The sequence below is a fragment of the Strongylocentrotus purpuratus genome, unplaced genomic scaffold (assembly GCF_000002235.5).
Source record: "Strongylocentrotus purpuratus isolate Spur 01 unplaced genomic scaffold, Spur_5.0 spur5_scaffold_5, whole genome shotgun sequence".
Taxonomy (NCBI): domain Eukaryota; kingdom Metazoa; phylum Echinodermata; class Echinoidea; order Camarodonta; family Strongylocentrotidae; genus Strongylocentrotus; species Strongylocentrotus purpuratus.
The window spans coordinates 38,862,724-38,884,132 of record NW_022145611.1 but is presented as its reverse complement, the minus strand read 5'-3'; the positions used below and the strand labels follow the sequence as shown (position 1 = coordinate 38,884,132).

The following is a 21,409-nucleotide window of genomic DNA, read 5'->3' as shown; positions in this document are numbered from 1 at the left end:
TTAAGAGACAAAGAAACGGCACTAAAGTGCACTGAGTGCATTGTAAAATCGTTTGCTTAAGCTAATTCGGTCTCTTGTGCGACGTCCAAAATCTCAGCAGTGTTCTGAGAGCTCTTCAAATATGAGAGTGGCGCAGTATTTAACTTTTTAATTGATAATAATCGTTACTTTGAATGTTTCCAAATGAGGAATTTGTATAAACTTGTTTGATCTTACCTTCCCTTATGCAATCATACAAATTAAATAAACATCTAAAATCAATGAACCTCTACTTTAGATACATTTGGCGATGCCAAGAAGTAACATAGCACTTCAATAAATAAGTGCAAGCTATGCATATAGATTGTTACTTGCAAGATTCTTAATCATTGTTTGACAGAGACCTTACTTCAGAAACTTCTTTAATCAGTATATCGGTTTCTCCTGGGATACTAGTTGAAACTATACAAATAAAAAACCCAGTCCCATTGGATTTCTACATGCTCTGTATAAAATGAAGTAACGGGTATAATAACAAAAAAAAAGAGGTAAATAAGTTTGAAATCAGGTAATTGCCCTAGAATTGACAGTCCTGGAAATCGCATAAAATATGTTCCCCATGCCCTTCTGCATTTTACAAAACACTGGAGGTTGATTTGTTCATATATAAATCACACTCTTCTCATCCAATTCTGATAACAAGTATTATCTTGTAGCATTGAAAGAAAAGAGATATATCATTTTCCTCCAATCATAAATGTAACCACTGCCTCAAAAGAAATATTCACCTAAAACGATTTCCTCATCCAAAAGTATTAATATTTCCTTGTAGCATACAGCTTAAAATTGTGTAGGCATCAATATTTTCCATGAAACAATTGCTTAAAAAAAAGAATATCTCACAATACAGAGATTACCCCAACCAATAAAAAAATATCCCCATAAATATTCATGATACTAAAATCTAGATGCCTGCTGTATATCTATTTCTATCACAATCTTATGATCTCTTGATATATTTATATATTATGGATAAGCATCCTCCTACTACCAACATTACAATCCCATTTCAAATATATGTGACAAACTCTGAAGGAAATGAAACAAAATTCACAGGTATTACCTTTCTGGTTAATAGTTCCCATTTTTTATTAATTCAATATCAAAATTACTCCACAGATATCATCACATCACTGAATATGAACAGAAGAAATGAACAACGATAACAACATGTTTCTTTTCTATCTCATCCTAGAAATGTAAATTACATGAGGTCTATAAAGAATACTATACTCCTTTGAAGGTACAAATCTATTTGTACAAAAAGGATCCATCTCCTCTCTTCATCGAACGCCTACTTTTCTCATCTTCAGCATATTCTTCGGGATTTTTTTTTCTTCTCTAAAAGAAGAATGATCCGAGTTGGTGTGAGAATCAATGATGGGCGTGCAGATGTCTTACCTTATTTCCTCACTGACTGCCTCGAGTACCTGGAGGAAATTCAAAACATCATCGCAAGTTCGCAAGTTTTCAGACTGCATGAGACTTCAAGGATCAAGGCTATGTGACCCTGAGTCATATTCTGAGTTATCTGTATTCATTTCACATTCAAGTTCAGTCTTATTGTGTTTTTTGCGATGGGGGCTTTCGGGGCGACGGGAAGTGGGGAAGCCATATCAGGTAGCTCTCCGCTGGGTACTCTCTGTGATGGTAGAAAGGATAAGAAACAAAAAAGAAAGAAAGAAGAAGAGAGAAAGTATGTGTGCAACCACATATGAGTTTCACTAATCCTGTAAAAGAATATTTTTGCCCAAACAAAGCTATTACTAAAAAAAATTCTTTGATGCTATCTCGATGAGCATAGCAAGCACCATGGCTTCAAGACTGACAGGTATAAAATTTCATGCAAATCTAAGAGCCTGTCATTATTACACCATTCATCATGATTTTTGAAGATAGAAAGCTCTCAGGAGTAATTTTATAGTAATAACTGTATAATAACTGCATGTACACATTACATGTACATAACGTACTGCAAAAAAGGAGGAGCCAGAGAGAAAATGTCCGTGTTTGAACTGAGGGGCTATTCAACAAGAGCCCGTTTATAAACATTACAGTCTTTTCTTATGAAAAATAACCTTTTAGAAATATGATGAATTAAAAATTTGGTATTTAGCAAATTAAGTATGATTAAACTGTCATGAATCTTTTAATGCCAATGATGGACAAATCTACATTTGGGTCTAATTTTGATGAACGTGCAACACAACAATCTTTAATACAAACGATTGGTGTTTACAAAATACATCAACCAAATCAATTTCTGATATGTTTTTTAAATTTTAAATGAGATTTAACAAAACATGGCGAGTAAAAATTTGTGACTGATCACCTACCTGTCGTATGACTAAGCGAGGTAGTGGTTGAGGACTTGTATCTTCTTCACTCTCTCCATTCTGAAAATATAGGAAACAAAATGTTCATCTTTTTTCAGACATTCTCCAGTTTCTTTAAAATATGTGAACACAATCTGTTAATGTCAAGTCCAATGTATCAAGACATTCCCTACAATCTTTAGCTGTGTAAGTCTAAGCTACTTTTTTGTAGAGATACATCCACAAAGTTGCAAAACCAGTAGATATTTAAAGTTAAATCCCTATAGCTGGATAGCTTGGATACCACACTTCAACTTCACATTATTGCCCAGGTGTATGGACATAGCACAAGATACAAGGATTTCATGTTCAAGACATGTACTAATAATATGATGGAAAATAAAAAAATGCTTGATGATTATAAACAAATCAACTTATCTGATAATATGGAGGCATTTTGGGAGCCCTTATTTTTTTTCTAAAGCATAATATTTCTTGCAGTTCTGATGTCTTTGTAATATTTTTTGTTTTGTATTCATGTATATGTTTGTAATTTTTGTTGTATTATTTGCAGGGCCCCTGAGTATAACAGTGTTTTACTCACTGATGGGGTTACCCTGGGTAAATTAAACAAAATAAATAAATAAATAGATAAATAATAGATGAAAAGTGGGATACTTCATTTCCAAAACCATGCCAGTGTACCAGTAGCCCAAGGTAAGACTTATATTATCAATGACATTGCTTCTCACAGAGGAACAATGTCCACTTGAGCGAAGTTGCAAGCACTGAAGTATAATGACAAACTAATTGTGTTGATACCTACCTCATTGCAGTCTGAAGTGAGAGATACAGGCTCTCCACCTGCCTTGATCCCATTGTCTGTCTTCATCTTCTTGGGAGGTGACTCTAAGACTGGGATGGGGGACGAGGGCCTCTTGAAGGTTTGTGTCTCATCCTCCTCCTCCTCTGTCTCCTTCACTTCACTATCATCTTCTCCTTGCTTGGTATCTGGAATTGTGACTCCATTGTCTGTTCTGACTTTCTTTGAGGGTGACTCTGACACCGGAGGTGGGGATGAGGGGCGTTTGAATGTCTGTGCATCATCCCCTGATGGTTTTATTGAAGGTTCCTGCGTGTCTTCATCGGGAGCAGTGACCTTGATGGTCGGGATTTCAGCAGCATTTCCTGTAGGGGCTTGTTCTTCCTGTAAATTCAATTAGAAATTGGATTAAGAATACTAACATTCGCAAATACATTTTAATATTTTTCATAATCAATCATAGACTACAGTTGCTCATAAAGTAACATGGGCAAAAGAAAATATATATTGTTTTAAGGTGTTTATTCCTCAAGAACAACAGTATTGAAATACAGTTTAAACACACAAGAAAGAGTACTGTACCACCAATGTCATACTTGGTAGCAGTGGCACAGACAAATTACAAGAGAGAGAGAGAAGGGGGAGAAGGGAGAAGGGTGAGAGGGAGAAGGGAGAAGGGTGAGAGGGAGAAGGGAGAAGGGAGAGGGAGAGAGAGGGAGAGGGAGAGAGAGGGAGAGAGAGAGAGAGAGAGAAAGAGAGAGAGAGAGAGAGAGAGAGAGAGAGAGAGAAAGAGAGAGAGAGAGAGAGAGAGAGCATTTAATATACCTGAGATGAGGGTTGTGTATTTGGTCCATTGCCATCAGTATCAGTACTGGCTTCGTCTGTCGATGGATTGGTTCTACTTGACTTGGGTGACTGAAATACAGTATCTTGAGAAGGTTCTGTCCCTCCATCCCCTGTGCCTGCTGACTCTATGGAGCTGGCACTGGGGCTATCTCTCCCCCGTACATCAAGACTAGATATAAGGGCTGGGGAACTCAGGTTAGGTCCATAGAGGAACTCGTCTTCACTGATGCTGTCTCCCGTCTTGTTAAGGGGTGAGGGGGTGAGGCGGGAGGCTGCGTCTGAGGAGGAGTTCTTGGGGGTGTTGCCTCGACTGCTCCCATCAGTGGATGGGAGGGATTTCTTCTTGGACTTGAGCATGCTAGCTGGGACATACTCACTGAGCTTTTTCCTGTTGTAGCAGAAAGGATATAGAAAGACATTAATGTCTTGTCAAAGGACATTATTGCTGTGTCAGGCTTGAACCCACGATCTTTGCATCTCCAGTCAAGTGTTTCAACCACTCGTCTATGACACCTCAGATTTTAAATGCTGACAGCAACATTTAAAATAGCTAAATCTAAAATAAAAAAAGTCACACATCATGTTACAAGTAGATATGTCACTGAATATATTGCAACAAAGGAGGACACAACTTCTATAATGTGTGGCTTTTAAAATATCGAGTTTTGCATAATATGATGTAAAATTCTTACTGCTAGTATCACTTAGAAGTGCTTGATACAGGGGTGATAGTGAGTACTACAAAATAAAATAGGTTTGTTTTTTCTCCTCGGGGAAATTAAAATAAATAAATCAGGAAACCAATTTAAATCAGGTTTTTATCAGGCCTGTTGATCTTAGACCCACGTACCTCTTGACATGCTTGGCCTCAATCTTCATGCCTTCCTGAAGGAGCTTGATGGTGACTGAGTGTCTATGGACGGTGTTGACAAAGAACTGTATATCTAGGGTCAAGTTTACATTGGTTGCTGGTCCCAGAGGCTGGAACTCTAAGCCTATGAACCATAGGGTGGAATGCTCATCAGTCCTGACATGGAGAAAGGAGAGAACATATGATATATAGATATAGTGATAAGTGATAATTCTCTTGCCCAAGTCAAATGAACTATGATTGTTAGCCATTCAATATGACATGGTTTCTTATAATCCACATTTATAACTATGGGACTCTGTTATGTCACTTGTCACATTCGTATCAAAAGAATTTATGTCATCTGGGCCCTGTCATATAAAGCGTTGCGATCGATCCAAACCCATCGCAAGTTTGCAGGGTCAGATCTCTAATATACATTCTTGTGATTGATATCAATCGCAAATAAGTTGAGATTAATATCAACTCTTTATAAGCTAGACAGGGCCCTGATGTATCAATAACCCCTACTTTTGAACCTTTTACATTCACCATTGAATCACCAACATATGGATAACCCACCAGATTTATAGCATTAAATGACAGAAGGATGATAGAATGTCACATCGCAATATTTCACCATGGATTCCAATTCATTTTAGCCAACAACCCTCATGCACAGATATAACAAGGAGATGACTTACTTCTCTTCTTCTGATCCATCTAACGGGGTGCTGGGTGAGATAGATTTGGGGTAGACATGGGCGAGTTTGATGTGAGGATTCCTCTCTAAGTTACCAACCAACACTCTGATCTTTGATTCTACCAGCCCAACCCTAAAGTGTGATGGGAAAGACAAAGGATTTCAAACAAAGAAAACAATAATTAGTTATTTTAAAAAAGCGAAAGAAAATATATTCCTATACCTCTTCAACTTCCAATCCAAGAAACGAAAAAGAACATGGTGAATACGGTACAACAGCTAAAAATCTTTAATGTGAAAATATTGAGGGATATGAAATGCAAAATGCAGTATGTCATAATTGCTGACACCGGACTTGGTGGAAACACCATAAAAATGGGAATACAAGTCTTGCACACAGCGAATTGGATGTCCAACCAAAAAAAAAAAATACCCCACCCCCTTCCAGGTTCTCAGAGTCTTCAACTGAGGGAAAATTTATGATGGTTTTTCCTTACTATGGTGGCGGTGCATGGTCATAGAATGGAAGGCTACTCTCAGTAATTGATAACATCATTCTACCATCACATGAATACCTGAATGGTCTCAAATTTCCAATGAAAATCAATGCTGATGTGGCTTTAATCAAAAGATGTCAATATTACCATTCAAACGAATTTTTAGAAATTTAGAAATAAGATAAGTGTCAAGAAATTAGGAGCTTTATTATAAGTAGTGTATATTACATGTATAATCAGATACTGTGGCACATTGGATATATTTATTTTTAAAAAAATTATATATCTTTATACATGAACTGAGGATTTGCTTTGTTTTAGGCTTAGAGACTTCGGTGGTAAGTGCTTTATAAGTAACGTTTTTATTATTATTATTTGTTTATTACTAAAATGCATATGTAGTCATTGTAAATACATGTCATTAACATGGTCTGTAAATATCTAAATAGCAAGACTTTTTATACTTTAATTTCATGGAAGACGAATTTAAAAAAAAGAGATAAGATTAAGCTAGCTATACTCACCACTTGAGATGATCATCTTCATTCCCAGCACTTGCTATCAAAACAATGTAGTGTCTGAGGAGAAAAGAAAATGCAATATATTGGCAAAATAGTAAAGAAGTTCTGAATGTACGTATCAGTAATATTCTAGTAAATGATACAATGAACTTGATCCAGTAAAAAGCAACCTTAACCATAATGTACATTTATTATTTGAAATATAAATTAGAGTATATAAGGAAATATTTTGTTGGTTGCCGACCTAGGCTTCAATGTGCTTTGCATGTGACTGTAACTCTAAAGTAAGACCGTCAAGAGGTTAATCATTTAGTCACTACTTACTTGTACTTCCCAAAGAAGTTGGAAGATTCAAAGAGTTTCTCCCACGTAGCCTTGCCTTGCATGATTTCCTGAGTAATGGCGAGACCTAAAGATGAGGTGACCATTAAAACAATAATTGGAAGGTATGAAAATAGTCACATATGTCTGTAATGCCAACTTACATTATTCCACTGATCATAATATGGTCAATATAAAGATAAAATCAACTTTCAATACTATTCAAGCTTATACCATATTTGATTCAAGCATAAATCACAGATATTTTAATGTAATTTAAAGATGGACCAAAAAATGAATATATGTCTGGTTGCAGTAGTGAACATCCTCTTAGAAGAAAACATAACTTGAAAACTTTCTAAAAATATACTAAACATAAAAATAAAAAAGTCAAATTGTGACAAACTTTCTTTAACCACATACATCAATCCATTGAATGTCTGTCTACATGCATGAAGATGTAAACATTGTGTAAATATTATACTGACTGACCTCCTTGAAGTTCTTGTTCTATGACGGTCTTGGTAGACTGAGAGACATTGTATGTAGAGTTTTGCTGAGGGTAGGCTGGTGTGATGATAGGCATTAAGTGAAACCTATCACTCACATTCACCTGTTAAATGAATATAGAGAATGACGGTTAATCAATACTGCAAGTTATAAAACTGAGTGTATCTGACATACTGCTTCTTTCAATGAGGCGTACGTAAATTTGTTATCTCTACATCAAAACATGGCTGGTTTTGAAAAGAAATCCCATTGAAATATGTGCATTTGCTTTAAAACTATAACTTTTGTAAAGAATAAAAAATAAATCCTTGCCATCTCAAAATATAACATGTTTATTCAGTGGCCCTGAGTTATGTAAAACATCATACATGGACGCGTTACGAACATGCATTCTTTGAACAATCTATACAGAGGTAGATGTGTTTGATGCATGTGGATGGTTAAGAACTTGTCTGGATTATCTTGAGACATAGTTTTAGCAGGAGCAACAACCTTTAAAATACACAGTATGCAAACATGTGAATGAATTAATAGCTTACTATACAGTCAAATGTGTATGATAAACAGTGAACATGAAGCAGTTTTTTACATGTCTTTATCATATCATGCATATCAAAGAAAGAATATGACAGCAAACATGCTCTCAATTGGTAACAAAGTTAATAGCATTGAAAAAACAAGGGCAGCATAGTGTTAAAACCTGATCAGGTCTATGTACTCACCCTTGGGTCCCACTCTGCAAAGCCAAGTTCTGTTGAGGTGTTTGGAGGTTTCAGTAACACAGGCTGTGGCCATGCCCTGTGCACACAGGAAAAATTACCAACATAGTCATCAACATATTAATTGCTTTGTATTATTACATTTTTAAAAAAATGCACACAAACAAACAATACAGAGAATACCTAGCTTTGATCATTCTTATATTTATACATTTCACTTTTATAAACTATAAAATAGATGTTAAAATATTATAAATAAGTCAGGACTCTTTGGAATATTTAAAAGGGATTTGAAAAATAAGACACTGGGAATGAAAACTTTGTAACACTATCTAATACCTGATCTTAATTTGTCAGAACATGAAACTTGGATTAACCCAACTCTCATATAAGTTGCCCCTCTCTCTCTCACCATCTTTAGTAATTAACAAAAAACCTGAAACATAATCATACTAATTACATAATCCTCTTCTGCACTTCAAAAGATAGTAATTCTATGCTAACTGCACTCACCACTTTGTGAAGACGAGGAAAAACTTGTTGACAAGTGTAGATGCTGCAGCATTGGGGTAGAGCTGACAGGTTCTAGCTACTAGCATAGCCCACGATACACCACCCAAGAAACCAAGGGCATTGGAATACACACCTTTCTCTGTGATTGGAATAATAGCATTAAAATTTACACAGACTGAAACAAAATCTTTATTACAACAAAAAAATAACAGCACAACATCACATACCGGTAAATAAAAACGTAATAATTACTTGATCTACACAAGAAAAACAATCAAAATATGTTTCCCAATAGATTAAGTGGCTGCACAACGACTTTTTCCCCCCATCTGTTTAAAAAAGAAATATTAAAAAAAAATACAAATACATCACACAATCTATGGCAACCTCCTGCTTTGCATATTTTTAAACTTCTGGATAAAAATGAGAACTAAAATTATTATTCTCGTTAGGACTGTGAAACTGAGAGAACTTGCTACTTACTTTTGGCCCAGAGTTTTATCGTTCGCAGTGTCAACCTGAAATTCTCTTTGCTTGGGACTACATTCAGAATTTCATCTGTAACACGACACCCTGTGGATAACAAAAAATGAAAATAAAGCAAAAACTAAGATCTACCACCGATAAGGGAAAATATTTATTTTGTATTAAAAAAAATAAAAAATCGATCGGTATGTTGTAAAGAAGACTTTTTGAGAAAGTCGTTTTATTATTCTAACATTAATATTTGTTTAACCTTAATTATTTATCCTGCATGAATTAAAATGGCAGCTCAAATGTTCCATTTCTATTTTTGCCCCTTTTTTTTTACTTTTAGAGGCATGATAATGGCACTAGACATCGGCAAAGATGGATGAAAATAATATCAAACGGGAGAATATACCGATCTGAGCAGAGGTATGCAATAATGCATTGTTTTATTTGATTGATAAAAAAGGTCACTTTTAAGGGGTATACTGATGATATGCGCTATTTATAGAGGCAAGTGACAGATACTGCTAGCTAATTTCAGTGCCAGGCCATCGGGCCCAGGTTTATAAAATTCCCTACATGACTCAGGCCTATTTCAAACACTTCTGACACATACATGTAAATTTTGACGATAGTAATTTACTATTTTTGCAGCTTTTATCGTACCATTCAAGCTGCGCACACACTTTGGATCCAAGTTTTTGAGAAGGGAATCATCTGTCAGATCTAGGTTCTCTGGTACAACTCGGAGGGCCAGACGGGCAAACAGGATATCCATCTAGTCAAAAGTAGTGAAAAGTGTTTAGAAATTCTCTGCTGAATTGTTAAAATTTCAATCTTATTGATTGTTTTTGCAGAAGTTATATCCATCTGGTAGAAGCAGTATATGGAATTTTGAAAGAATAAAAAAAAAAGGGAATCAGGATCATTATATATCATAAAAAGCCATAATTTGTGAGCATTTGTCGTCAACATTAGTTTTTCTCTCAAAATGTATATCAAAAACTTGAAAACATTTATGCGCATCATAGCGTAGTCTAATAAGTTAGCCTATTCAAATTGAAATTGAATTTAGAATGATATTCAAATGGAAGGTTTTAACAAAATCTAATTCAATTTTCATTAAATTCTTGGAAGCTGCTTGACATTTGTTCACAAGTAACTTCCTACTTTTGTCATTCAAATCAATGCACTTGATTAAAAACAACAACATCAACAAAGTATGCAACTCGGTCTTCCTCATCAAAGACCCATGTCATTCAAAAATGTCAATTGAGTTCATTGTAATAATCTCTTCAAAATGATAATAAATTTTGAAGTGCTTTATGTACGTCAAACTGTATTTCTATCTTGAAGAAGTACACGTACAATGGTAAAGACTCCAACTGTGCAAAGAAGATTATCTAGGTTTGCCTACCTCTATGCCATCAAAGACTAGCTTGATTACTGGAACAAACGCTTCCTCCACCGCCTGAAATAAAGAAAATAAAAGACCATACATGTGATTGAAGAAATGGAAAACAACTTTTATTATATTTCTCATCAAGTATAAATTTTAGGATAACAAATTGTCCAAGCTACATGTAGACTTTGGCCGGTAAAAGTTGAGTGAAAATTGGTCCAACTTAGCCTTTTCATTTGAATACTCTGTGAATAGTTTCAGGCTGTTCTGTTAAATTCAATATAATTTTGCGATTTTAATAATGAATGAAATTACATGAGTAACTCATTTCATGATATGATTATCATTTTTTAGTTTATATAGTAGATACATAATCACATTTAAACTTTCATTTCATTAAAGATGAAGGTCATAACAGCCTTGTGCAGTATTTCAAAATTATAAATGAATTATTCACAAAATTTAAAAGAAAAAGGTCATGAACACTAGCACAAATACCAACTTCCAAACATAATAATAGTAGATGGGAAAATATGACACATTAGGAAAATATAAACATCTGTTGTTGACTCACTCTGCAGTCCTTGGTCTCTGGCAATGCTTTGACAATGTCATAGAAAGACTTGAAGAAATCACTTCTCTCTACATGGAGAGGGGCTACGCATAGTGTATCTATATCAGCACCTGCAATAAACAGAGATCATTGATTTACACATTTAATCTCAGCTATTATTTATCTAGACTACAATGTATTCCCAAACTTTTCAATATCCATAAATAAAGGAATTGAGATTTTGTATGTATGCATGCATTTCAAACTGTAAATAAATTGAGGACAGCTAAATCAATGTAAGAAAGTTGTCATGAAATCTTTTCATTAAAGGTAAAGACCAGTTTTGGAAATGCCCCCCCCCCCCCTCTTAAAATATAAAATTGAAGCTCTTATTACCAATCATGTGAAAGAATATGTTTTGACTAATACGTGATCATACAAATGATCAGTCCCATATACATCTTTCTGTGTACAGTGCTTGCAAGTTCACCTAGACTGGGCCAAATTTCTTATCATTTTGATGATTCCAGAACCCATACTTATATGCTAGATGATCAACCTTTTCTGATTGATTCCACAATGTTCCTTCCACAATGCAATCGCATGACCATAACTGGTCTTTATCTTTAAGAATAATAATACACAAAGGAGACGAGTCTCTCAACCAAAATGTCCAAAGTGAACTGACCTTTAGTATGCACTCCTAGTCGATAAGAACCAAATGTGTAGATCTTGCCTCCAACTGTATCGGCTATGTTTGGTGGAATGTTTTTCTCCTCTGCTACTAATCTGATCCAGTCCTTGACAATCTGGTCAAGCTTCCCAAGTACCACCAACCTAGAATCAAATGAAAAGTTGAGTTAGTGGCAATGACAGACATCTACATTCACATATAAAAATGTTGAAGCATGCTAGCATTTTGTTTATAATGTGCTTAGAATGGAGAAAAAAAAATTACATGCACCTTACTTACTATCAAAATGTGATATTATTAACTGCAATTTATACAAAACACAAGAAAAAAGCACATATATGCAACTGATAATGATGTTGAGTATTCATTGAAAAGAAAAAGAAATAGACATTATTCAATAATATGCAATGATCATGAAAAAGTATATCATTTATAAACCTGAATTTACCTGTGGTTAAGCTCCTCTTCATTCTCAAAGACTCCATGTGGCTTGAGAGCTTCTACCAATTCCTTTGTCTGCCTGTTGTCTTCAGGGCGTGGTCCCACCAAACTGATAGCTGATGTGATGCCATAGGTCTTCTTGGTAGAAGACTCTGAGCTGTTAAACAAATACATGAAAGGAATGGAGCATACCGGTAAGTTAAATGCAATTGGCAATATCACCTTCAATCTTTTAAAAAATGTTATTGAAAAGCTGCCCAACAAAAAGCATAATATTTTACTATTAACAAAAATGTGAATGAACACTTGGAACAGGTCTATTACAAACCGGTAAACAAGTTGCATTAAAACACTCTTTTTTTCCCTTTTTTTTTCTTTTTCAGAAAATATCTGAGGATAAGGAAAGTGGTGTTTAGCAAAAAATACTCAGCAAGAAATCACTCTTGCCTTTTCATCACAAGTTCCCATAAAAAAATGTTTGAGAAAGTAAAAATAGTTCCCTAAGCTAGGTAGTTTTACAAGTCGCTAACATTGGAAAAGGCATTTTTGAAGATTTTTTTTAAACTTCCAAACTAGTTCTAGTCAGTAGTAAAGTTTGTATAATTATGATCCTGTGATTTTGATTGATATAAAAAATAATTTACTTTTGTCTCAGTATACGATTGTAGTTCATTGACAAATAAGTGGGCGGTATTAAAAGCATGCCTTTAAAGGGGGAATTAACCTCAAACTACATGTTAATTTCAGTTTATAGCCATTTAAACATTATTTGGAAAATATAAAAAAGCATACATTTGACGAAAAGGGAGGACGTAACTCTTCTTCAGAATCCTTTATCTTTCCAGGCTCTGAGACTTTTCAGAATGTTGACATTGGCCCGAATTCACAAAGGAGGTTTGTCGACAAACCTTGGTTTTCGTACGTCATGTGACGCGTTTTACGCGTTTTTTACAAACCTGGTTTGTAAAAGAACAAAAGGAGGTTTGGCGAAACAAAAGGAGGTTTGAGCTCAAACCTTGCTTTGTGAATTCGGGCCATCGCGTTTGTGCACAGCCCGTTCTGTGACTTATCGCATGGATTCGGCGGCTATTGTGTACGTATGTTTCCCTGCTGTAAACTGTAAAATTATTGTTTTTCCTGTCGTACTTGTACTTTTTGCGCCCAAATTTCTCAACCTTCAGAGCTGCTACCTATAGCTTGAATATTTCATTGCGATTGTGTTAGTCTGGAAACTGATGAAACGATTTCCCCTTTGTTTTCGAGGAATAATTATTACAACCAAACACCATGTTTCAAATGTATTGTATATTAAGCGCGTGGTGCACACTACATCAATTCTCGTCTGATACATCACAAGTTCACAACCCGGAAGTTTTGAAGGGAAATTTTGACAAAATGGCAGCTTCCTGGGGGCAGACGACCTCGTTAATATGGCGAAGTAGGGTCTCTTTATTGTACTTGCACGACAATATTATTTTGTGTCAATTTTATTAACTTTTTCTGATTTTTTTAACGGAAAACAAAGATATTAGTCCTATACACTTTGTCACAGGTTTCACGGCAAACTGCTGAACAATACAACAAGTGCATACCGACGATGGGACGAGGTGCGTGTGTGAAGCTAGCGACGATAATCTCAGATCCTCATTAAATTTATGCAAGTAATTCACATTATGAATTGATGATGATCATTGCGGTCGCTAACTTAACACACGCGTGTACCCGCCTGAAACCCACCGTCGGTATGCACGTGCATTGTGCAGCGGTTTGCCGTGATACCTGTGAGAAAGTGTACACTAATGTCTTCATTTTTAGGAAAAAATACTCCAAAAAATTATAAGAAAATTGACACGAAACAGGTATGAAAGATAACAAATTTTAAATCGTGACCGTTATTTGAATAATTGTGGAAGATTTAAGGTCTAGAGGTCTAGGCCTAGGCCTAGATGATTTTGGGTGTGTTATCATTATCATATAGATCTAGAGTCTAGTCTAGATCTAGAAATAGTGAGTAGAGGTCTAATCTCTACACCGGTGGCAAGGGTCCGAAGTACATTTTATTTACTTATTTATTTATTTATTTCTAATCTTTTGACAGGGTAGCCCATTCACCAATATTAATATTACAGAACATGCACGTAGTGTATGTTCGGCTGAGCCATTCACAAATTACAACTTTGTTTAGGAGCCGTTCTCAACAAATTAATAGTCACATGTAGACTACATGTATGGTCACAGTTGTCATGGTTGTGAAGAAGAGCCAGCTTAACTTTAGGGTTAGGGTTAGAGTTAGGGTTAGAGTTAGGATTGGGTTTAGTGTTAGATCTACTTTAAAAAGCTCAAGTCTTGACTTGAGATAGATCTAGGTCTATCATTTATAATCATGAAAATTGTCATTTTTTAATGAAAATTGAGTTGAAATATTTTGTGTTAAACTTCTTAAAGTTACTGGGAGTGTTAGTAAATTTACTTTACCTCGCCGTTGACATTTTGCTAGTCTTGTAGTGATCCAACGGCCAAGACTGGATTCAACAACCAACAATCCAAAGGCAGATAGGGCAGGAGATCGAGATGTTTGGAACTCGAACTGTTGAAATCGCTGTGCCGGTGTAGCGCACGAATGCTGCTATACCGGTAACGATTGGCCTTGGCAGAGCAGCCTTCGCGCAGTTTTGTCAACTGAACCTCTTCTTTGGCAGCTACATTACTCTGTCATTACTCAGTAAAAACCATCTTATAATGTCTACCCAGTTACATGGACATCAAATATATATGATGAGCATGGATTTTAAAGGATACACAAGAAAATATACGGAGAGAAGACGATTAAGTTTATTAAAACCACCGAAGTCCGACACTCTCTGTCAGAGACAATGGAAATTTATGTCGAAGCGAACCAAACTGAAAGTATCGACTATTTATGGTACAGTTGTAAATTTCATTATGATAAGGTAGCTTCGAAATCCAAATAACACTCAACTTCACTGTGATGGTAATTTATGAGAATCTCGGGGAATATGATATAAGAAGATTAAATCCGATTAAATGAGTGATCGCTTTCGTGATTTCCTCTTCACTTGGAAAAAAGGCGCTATGAGGCAATTTATTTATTCATTTATTTATTGTGGTATACAAAAAACATTGTACATGGCAGCCTTTCGGCTCAGTGAATTGAGTGCAATTTACATAAGTATCTTACTTATGTAAACACAAGGATACTCCACAAAATACAATAGTATTAAAAAGTCATTAAAAATAGACATTCATAACAAAACAATAAGTACACCTTAATGGGCCATACATGAAAGTAGCGGAGCTCACCAGCCCTTAATCTTACGAGCCCTTTCAAGATACTAGTTCAACCTGCCAGGAGGTAATATAGACTTTAACTACACACAGGTAGGCAACGTGCAGCCGTGGCCAAGATCATTTTCCTTCCATCAGAAATAATTGTGACAACTGCTTGATAACAACAGTCATGAGGCCAAGTCCACTCCAAAATTAACTTGCTTATAATAGAAGCAGAAAATCCGCCAAACCAATCAAAACAAGTTGGAGCAAAATCGAATAACTAATAAGAAAGTTATGAATGCTTAATGACATGAAAAACTTGAAAATAGCAAGACAAATTGGCAACTCACTCATGAGTCTGTGACATCATTGCCTCACTATCCACTTATTCCACTAAATGTTTTCTTTATATTGATAATATAAATTTCCCATTCCCCCCCCCCCTAAGAATCTTATTTCCTCACACTCCAGCATCCAAGTTATATTGTTAGTAATATGTTTTTGTGTGGACAAGAATTTTTTTCTCCAGTTAAATCATCAAAAATGTGAATATTTATAAACTTTTTATGTAAGAATCAATAATTATGAATATACAATATTTAGAAAATAGTATCAATTCTTCAAAGTTCATAAAAGATTTGTCATGTATATATATATATATATATATATATACGCAATATGATATCATATCATCTGGGCAAGCATGGAGAAATCAAGTTTTGGGGGATAAAAAGGTAAATTAATGGATAAAAGTATATGATAAATAGTAAGGCATTGACGTCACAAACTGATAATCAAATTGGCAATTTGTGTATTGACTTCCATTGTTCCAAGTTTTTCATACTTTTTCAATTTTTTTTTATTAACATTAGTTATCCGATTTTACTCAAACCATTTTCGATTGGTTTGTCTGATTTGTCTGCCTCTATTGAAAGAATTTTTTTTAAGTGGACTTGGCCTTAAATAAAATTCATGCCAAATGAGGCCATCCTCAAATAATTCAAGCTCAGACGTTGAAAAAAAAGTAAAATAATTCATTTTTGGTTGACACAAAAGTTTGTGAAGGCACTCGACCATTTTACAATACCGGGTACCAAATTTTTACAACGTTGTCAACTAATACATCACGAAGGTAGGCTTACTGGTATTACGCTAGACATGATACTCTGTATTGGTCTGTTGGTCATGGGATCCGACATTAAAAAGGCCGATATGCCTAATATCCAGCAGCATGGCTCTGATGGAAAAAAATTGAAAGATACCATACACTTAATATGTTACTAAATAACCCGTTACTTCAATTGCGTGAATTTCGAGGAAAAGAGTAGCGCCATCCACGATAATCGTCATCGTTTTCCTGGAAGCTTGTGACAATGACGATGACAATGATTGTTGATATCTTTAACGGCCCCCTTCTTGGGCATGGAAGAAATGCAGTTGAATAGTACAAATATAATGTTCAAAAGTGATATTTTAAAAAAAATCAAGGCAAGCTTTAAGATATAGATCTAGGCCTACTTTGAAGAAAAAAAATACTTACACTACTATAATATTTATGTACACTATGATACCGAAAACGAGAACAAAGCATTAAACCAAAAATCTAACGTATTAAAAACTGGGACAAAAACAATTATCCAAACTTAGACATAATGATCTTACGAAATTTGGAAAGGTTCTTTAACTGCGAAACAGAATTTGCATTGAATAACTGATGAAATTTGATAACGTTAATTAGGTCTATACTATTTCTTAACATACTGCTTACGAACATCATTAAATGCTGGGCACATCAGAACATAATGAGATCACCCTGTATTACATATAGGGAAAATAACTCAAGAGGTTGATCAGATAAATATCGACAGATGGTAAATGGCAGCTTCATTATAATCACAAAGAAACTTACAAAGAGATCACCTACGTCCAATATTTCAACAAATAGCCTATTTAAAGAGCCCGGAAAGCATAACGATTTCTATAAACTTCATTATTCCAAATTTGCAAATCAATATCATTTAATCTAAGGTCCAAAGATGACTAAACCCAACCTAGGTTCAAGGGGAAATCCTCAACCTGGGTCTTCAACCCACAAGTTTGACATTCCAATCTTGTGTAGGATACTTTTAACTCTCACAATCCATGCACCCAGGCGCGGATCCAGGATTTCTTAGGGGAGGGGGCCCAACTTTTTTTTCAAATTTTTGCTCCCGAAAATTTGAAAATCGCGCCGACCGAAAAGTCGCTCAGTGGGGGGGGGGGGGGGGGGGGAGGAGGGGAGGGGGGGGGGGGGGGGGGTAGTGAGCACTTTTTTTTTTTTTGGTTCTCGAAAATTAAAAAATTTACAACCCCCAACCCCCCAAAGAGGTAAAAAAATCACGTGTTTTTACAAGATTTTTTTCTCACGGGGGGGGGGGGCCGGGCCGCCCCCCCCCCCCCCCCCCCCCCCCCCCCGTGATCCGCTACTTTTGAGGGACTGGGTAACATTGTTCAGATGAGAGATATTGATGCTAAGGTAGTGACTTCAATGCTAGATGTACAATTAAAGATATACTGAAAATTTGGGTGAAAACGGATCATTATTCATGGTACAAATTGGGAAAAACTGATCTGATCGATTCCTTAATTCTCCAAACTATATTATTCTACTTCTATTCTGCTACTTGTCAAAGCCTGTTCAGCATCAAGACAAGGACAATTTAATTACATTTTAGGTGAATGTAAATCGTCACAAAGCAATAAAATGGCTCTACATTCCATTCCAGACAGTTAAGTGTTGACAGATTTTTATAGCCTATTATTTTTATGTATTTTTCTCATGGAAAAACGGTTGGGAAAATTCAAAAATGGTTGGGAGAATTTACTGTTAATCACTGTTATGGGTGCCTCCCATCGACGCCTTCAAAGAAAACCATAGATATCTTTGTGGTTTGAGAATTTGTTCAGGATTTTTTGCATGTCAGAGGGTTAGTATAGTAGAAGTAATATAGTAAGTAACATTTTATACAAAAATTAAGCAATTTTTTTCATCAACCTTCAACAATGTTACCGAGTCACTTTAAGAAATTTTCAATGAAATATTTCTGTACAGTCTAACTTCTGAAAACTCCATACTTCACTGCCATATAATAAAATCGGGTCAACTAACTAATCAAAAAATTCACATTGAATATCACGAGGTATAAGCACAACTTCTTTGCCTTCAAAGTCAAATTGAACATGGCTCTCCTGGCTTGATACACCTGTTTGTTAATAGCCTCATTAAAAGAAAACGAAAGACTTGAGGCATGGCTGATCGTCAACGAAACGGAGTTAAGTCTTTTGTCAACTCTGTTTGTTGCTACGGCAGGCAGCCAGTGAAAACGAACTTGTTTAATTATGGAAATGCAAGCATTACTTTAAACAAACAGAACTTTGTTATTCCTGGCTAATTTTTCCTGATTGAGGTGTCATTATGAAGGGGCAGAAATTGAACTTTCTAGAAATGTGATTTTCTCCTTGAAAATTCAGATACCGCCCTAAAAATGACTTTTTGGTTTCCTCTATTCAAATTGTTTTTAATCATATGACTTGTATTAAATGAAAGACGAGGATCTAAGCTTTACTTATATGCATCATTTATTAATTATAATTGTGATTAAGTTATGATAAAACATTGATAATTCTCGGTTTCGTTTTTTTTTTGGGACGCACTGTATTATGTGAAAAGCGCATTGAGAGGGCCTGCGGTCCTGCAATGCGCTATACTGTATAAAGACGAATTATTGTTATTATTATTATTATTATTATGACAAGTATAGTTCGCTTGTTGTTCCCAAAACTACATTACTCCCAAACCTTCCATTAAATTTGTTTATATCAAGACTTTTACAAAGTTCTATGAAGCTGTAATTATTATTATTAATTCACTTAACCATACTACAATCATACAATGTTTAGTTTTAACGTTAAGCTTTTCAAGATCATGAATAATACTGAAAGAATTATCATGGGCCAACTTTAACCCGCCTTCAAACGCAACTACATCTTCAAGATCAGTAAAGTTATTCCAAATACCAGTTCTAGAATAATAGTCCCGAGGTAAACCACAGGAAAATCAAAGGTAACACAGAAGTTGATTAAGTCCTCAGACAAATTGTCAAAAAGTTAATTATGGTGGTACTTATAGTGACCCTTCACAATGAAGATAAATTGCGCCTAATATAAAAGGATCCCAAAAGACACTACCGTTAAATTTTAACCAAAACACAAATTCAGAACAAGAATCACTGAGAACTGTTACATAAATCGCAAGAGCTGATCTCACAAAACCGTGTGCTCCACCAAACTTATGTTTTACATTTTTAGCAGGTATAACAACAGGCTGGAAACCAGAGATGATATCATCAGAGCTGTTACATGTTGTTTCAGATAAACATACAGCGTCAAAATCCTGAACTAATACATCTTACACACCTTATCTATAAGTTTACTTTGTAAACCACGAACGTTTAAAGTAACAATATTAAAAAAGGTCCTGTTGGGTTTAAGTGTAACATCATGACAGGGGCCGGGCCGGTCCTAAAAAGAGAAAAGGAAATTCACTATGAACAGGCCGGACAAAATGACTTAAAATTATTTTGCCAATGTCTTAAGTTCCAGGGAAATGTCTAAAACCTGTCCATTTTCGATTGCGGACAAACAGTCTCATTTTGATCGGATGGCATTTTTAAAATAAGAATATTAAGAGAATATAGGATAGTGGAGATAGGTAGGCCGAAAGAAAGGCTTCAATAACGGCCTGAAAAGATAAAATGGCGCATGGATGGTCACGCATGAATGATTTGGGAAAACGAAGAATTAGGTGACCTTGATGGGATGCTAGAGGTTATGCCTACAAATTTTGTAAGGAATCAGGATAACGGAATGGACCAATAGATAGGGCTCACAAGCACTGCTTGAAAACGAATTTGGTGAAAGAAAAACACGTCGATCTTGACGCATGCTGGGCTCAAAAGGCCTTGCATACTCATGCAGGATATAAAATGGCGTAAATAATTCCCGCCTTGACAGATTTTCAAACTCCGGCTTTGAGATGCCCTGCGTTTGGCCACCAAGGAAATAAAAGAAGGAAAAGGGGGCGAATGGCGTTTTGAAAAATTACGCCATAGCCAATACGTATTATAATTGTGCGGGATCCCAGTAGCAGACCAGCCAAGACACGATTTTGTGTTACCTTTAACAGCATTTCGTGGTAATGCAAAAATACTAAATATATATATTTTTTTTACTTGAAATGACTCAAATTTTAATCATAATTTAGCAGACATCTGAATTTATTAGATGCTTACTTTATGTGTCATGTTGTTGAAAAATCGTAATATTTTTTGATTCGTTTTCATTATAACGGCCCATTATGCAACGCTCACGTCCATTACCTACCTTAATGGCACCCAGTCAGATTATAATACCCGAGGGTCATAGAAAACAGCCTAAAGTAATCATTTAAAATACGCAAGCAACTACTGCGGAGAAGAGGTAGGGGAAGGAGAAGAATCATTTCAGCGAAATCAGTAATTACTTTCGTTATGATCGAGGCATACACATTAATATTATATACTCCGTGGTAAGTAGGAATGAGCAAGAGAAAAATGAAGGCAGTGACAGAAGAGAGAGAGAGAGAGAGAGCTTAGCCCGGGTTTAAATTCAGTGTTCTTGAAATTATCAAACCCGGTACTGATGTTCATTAATTTTATCGACCATGTGATTGCAATGTGACGCTACATAAAAAATAATATCAGAGTACCGTTTATGGTCATCAAATATTGTTCAAATAGAATTGTAGAGATGATGAATAAATAGAAATAATAATGCAAGGTCGTTAGTCATGAGAATGTCAACTTCTCTCTACTAAATAATCC

The 21,409-nt window shown here is 35.4% G+C and overlaps 1 protein-coding gene across 1 annotated transcript; it reads right to left on the bottom strand.

The window, feature by feature from the left end:
• Nucleotides 1–830: 830 nt before the first annotated feature.
• Nucleotides 831–15,104, bottom strand: LOC575500 (poly(A) polymerase beta). Its single transcript, XM_011664622.2, has 18 exons — nucleotides 14,694–15,104; nucleotides 12,226–12,375; nucleotides 11,772–11,920; nucleotides 11,105–11,214; nucleotides 10,546–10,599; nucleotides 9,795–9,906; nucleotides 9,141–9,230; nucleotides 8,658–8,796; nucleotides 8,148–8,223; nucleotides 7,408–7,528; nucleotides 6,919–7,003; nucleotides 6,598–6,651; nucleotides 5,578–5,709; nucleotides 4,874–5,050; nucleotides 4,003–4,411; nucleotides 3,181–3,561; nucleotides 2,376–2,435; nucleotides 831–1,681 (listed from the first exon to the last, which is right to left on the bottom strand). Exons 1-18 carry the CDS (start codon nucleotides 14,705–14,707, stop codon nucleotides 1,577–1,579), a joined length of 2,418 nt encoding a protein of 805 aa, XP_011662924.2. The 5' UTR covers nucleotides 14,708–15,104; the 3' UTR covers nucleotides 831–1,576.
• Nucleotides 15,105–21,409: the final 6,305 nt, after the last annotated feature.

What these genes read in the sequence shown, in the direction of transcription:
- LOC575500 (XM_011664622.2), bottom strand. An exon ending in TAGTCTTTGATGGCATAGAG is followed by an intron (nt 9,907 to 10,545) that starts GTAGGCAAACCT and finishes ACTTTTGACTAG; the next exon opens with ATGGATATCCTGTTTGCCCG. An exon ending in GTGTGTGCGCAGCTTGAATG is followed by an intron (nt 9,231 to 9,794) that starts GTACGATAAAAG and finishes TGTTATCCACAG; the next exon opens with GGTGTCGTGTTACAGATGAA.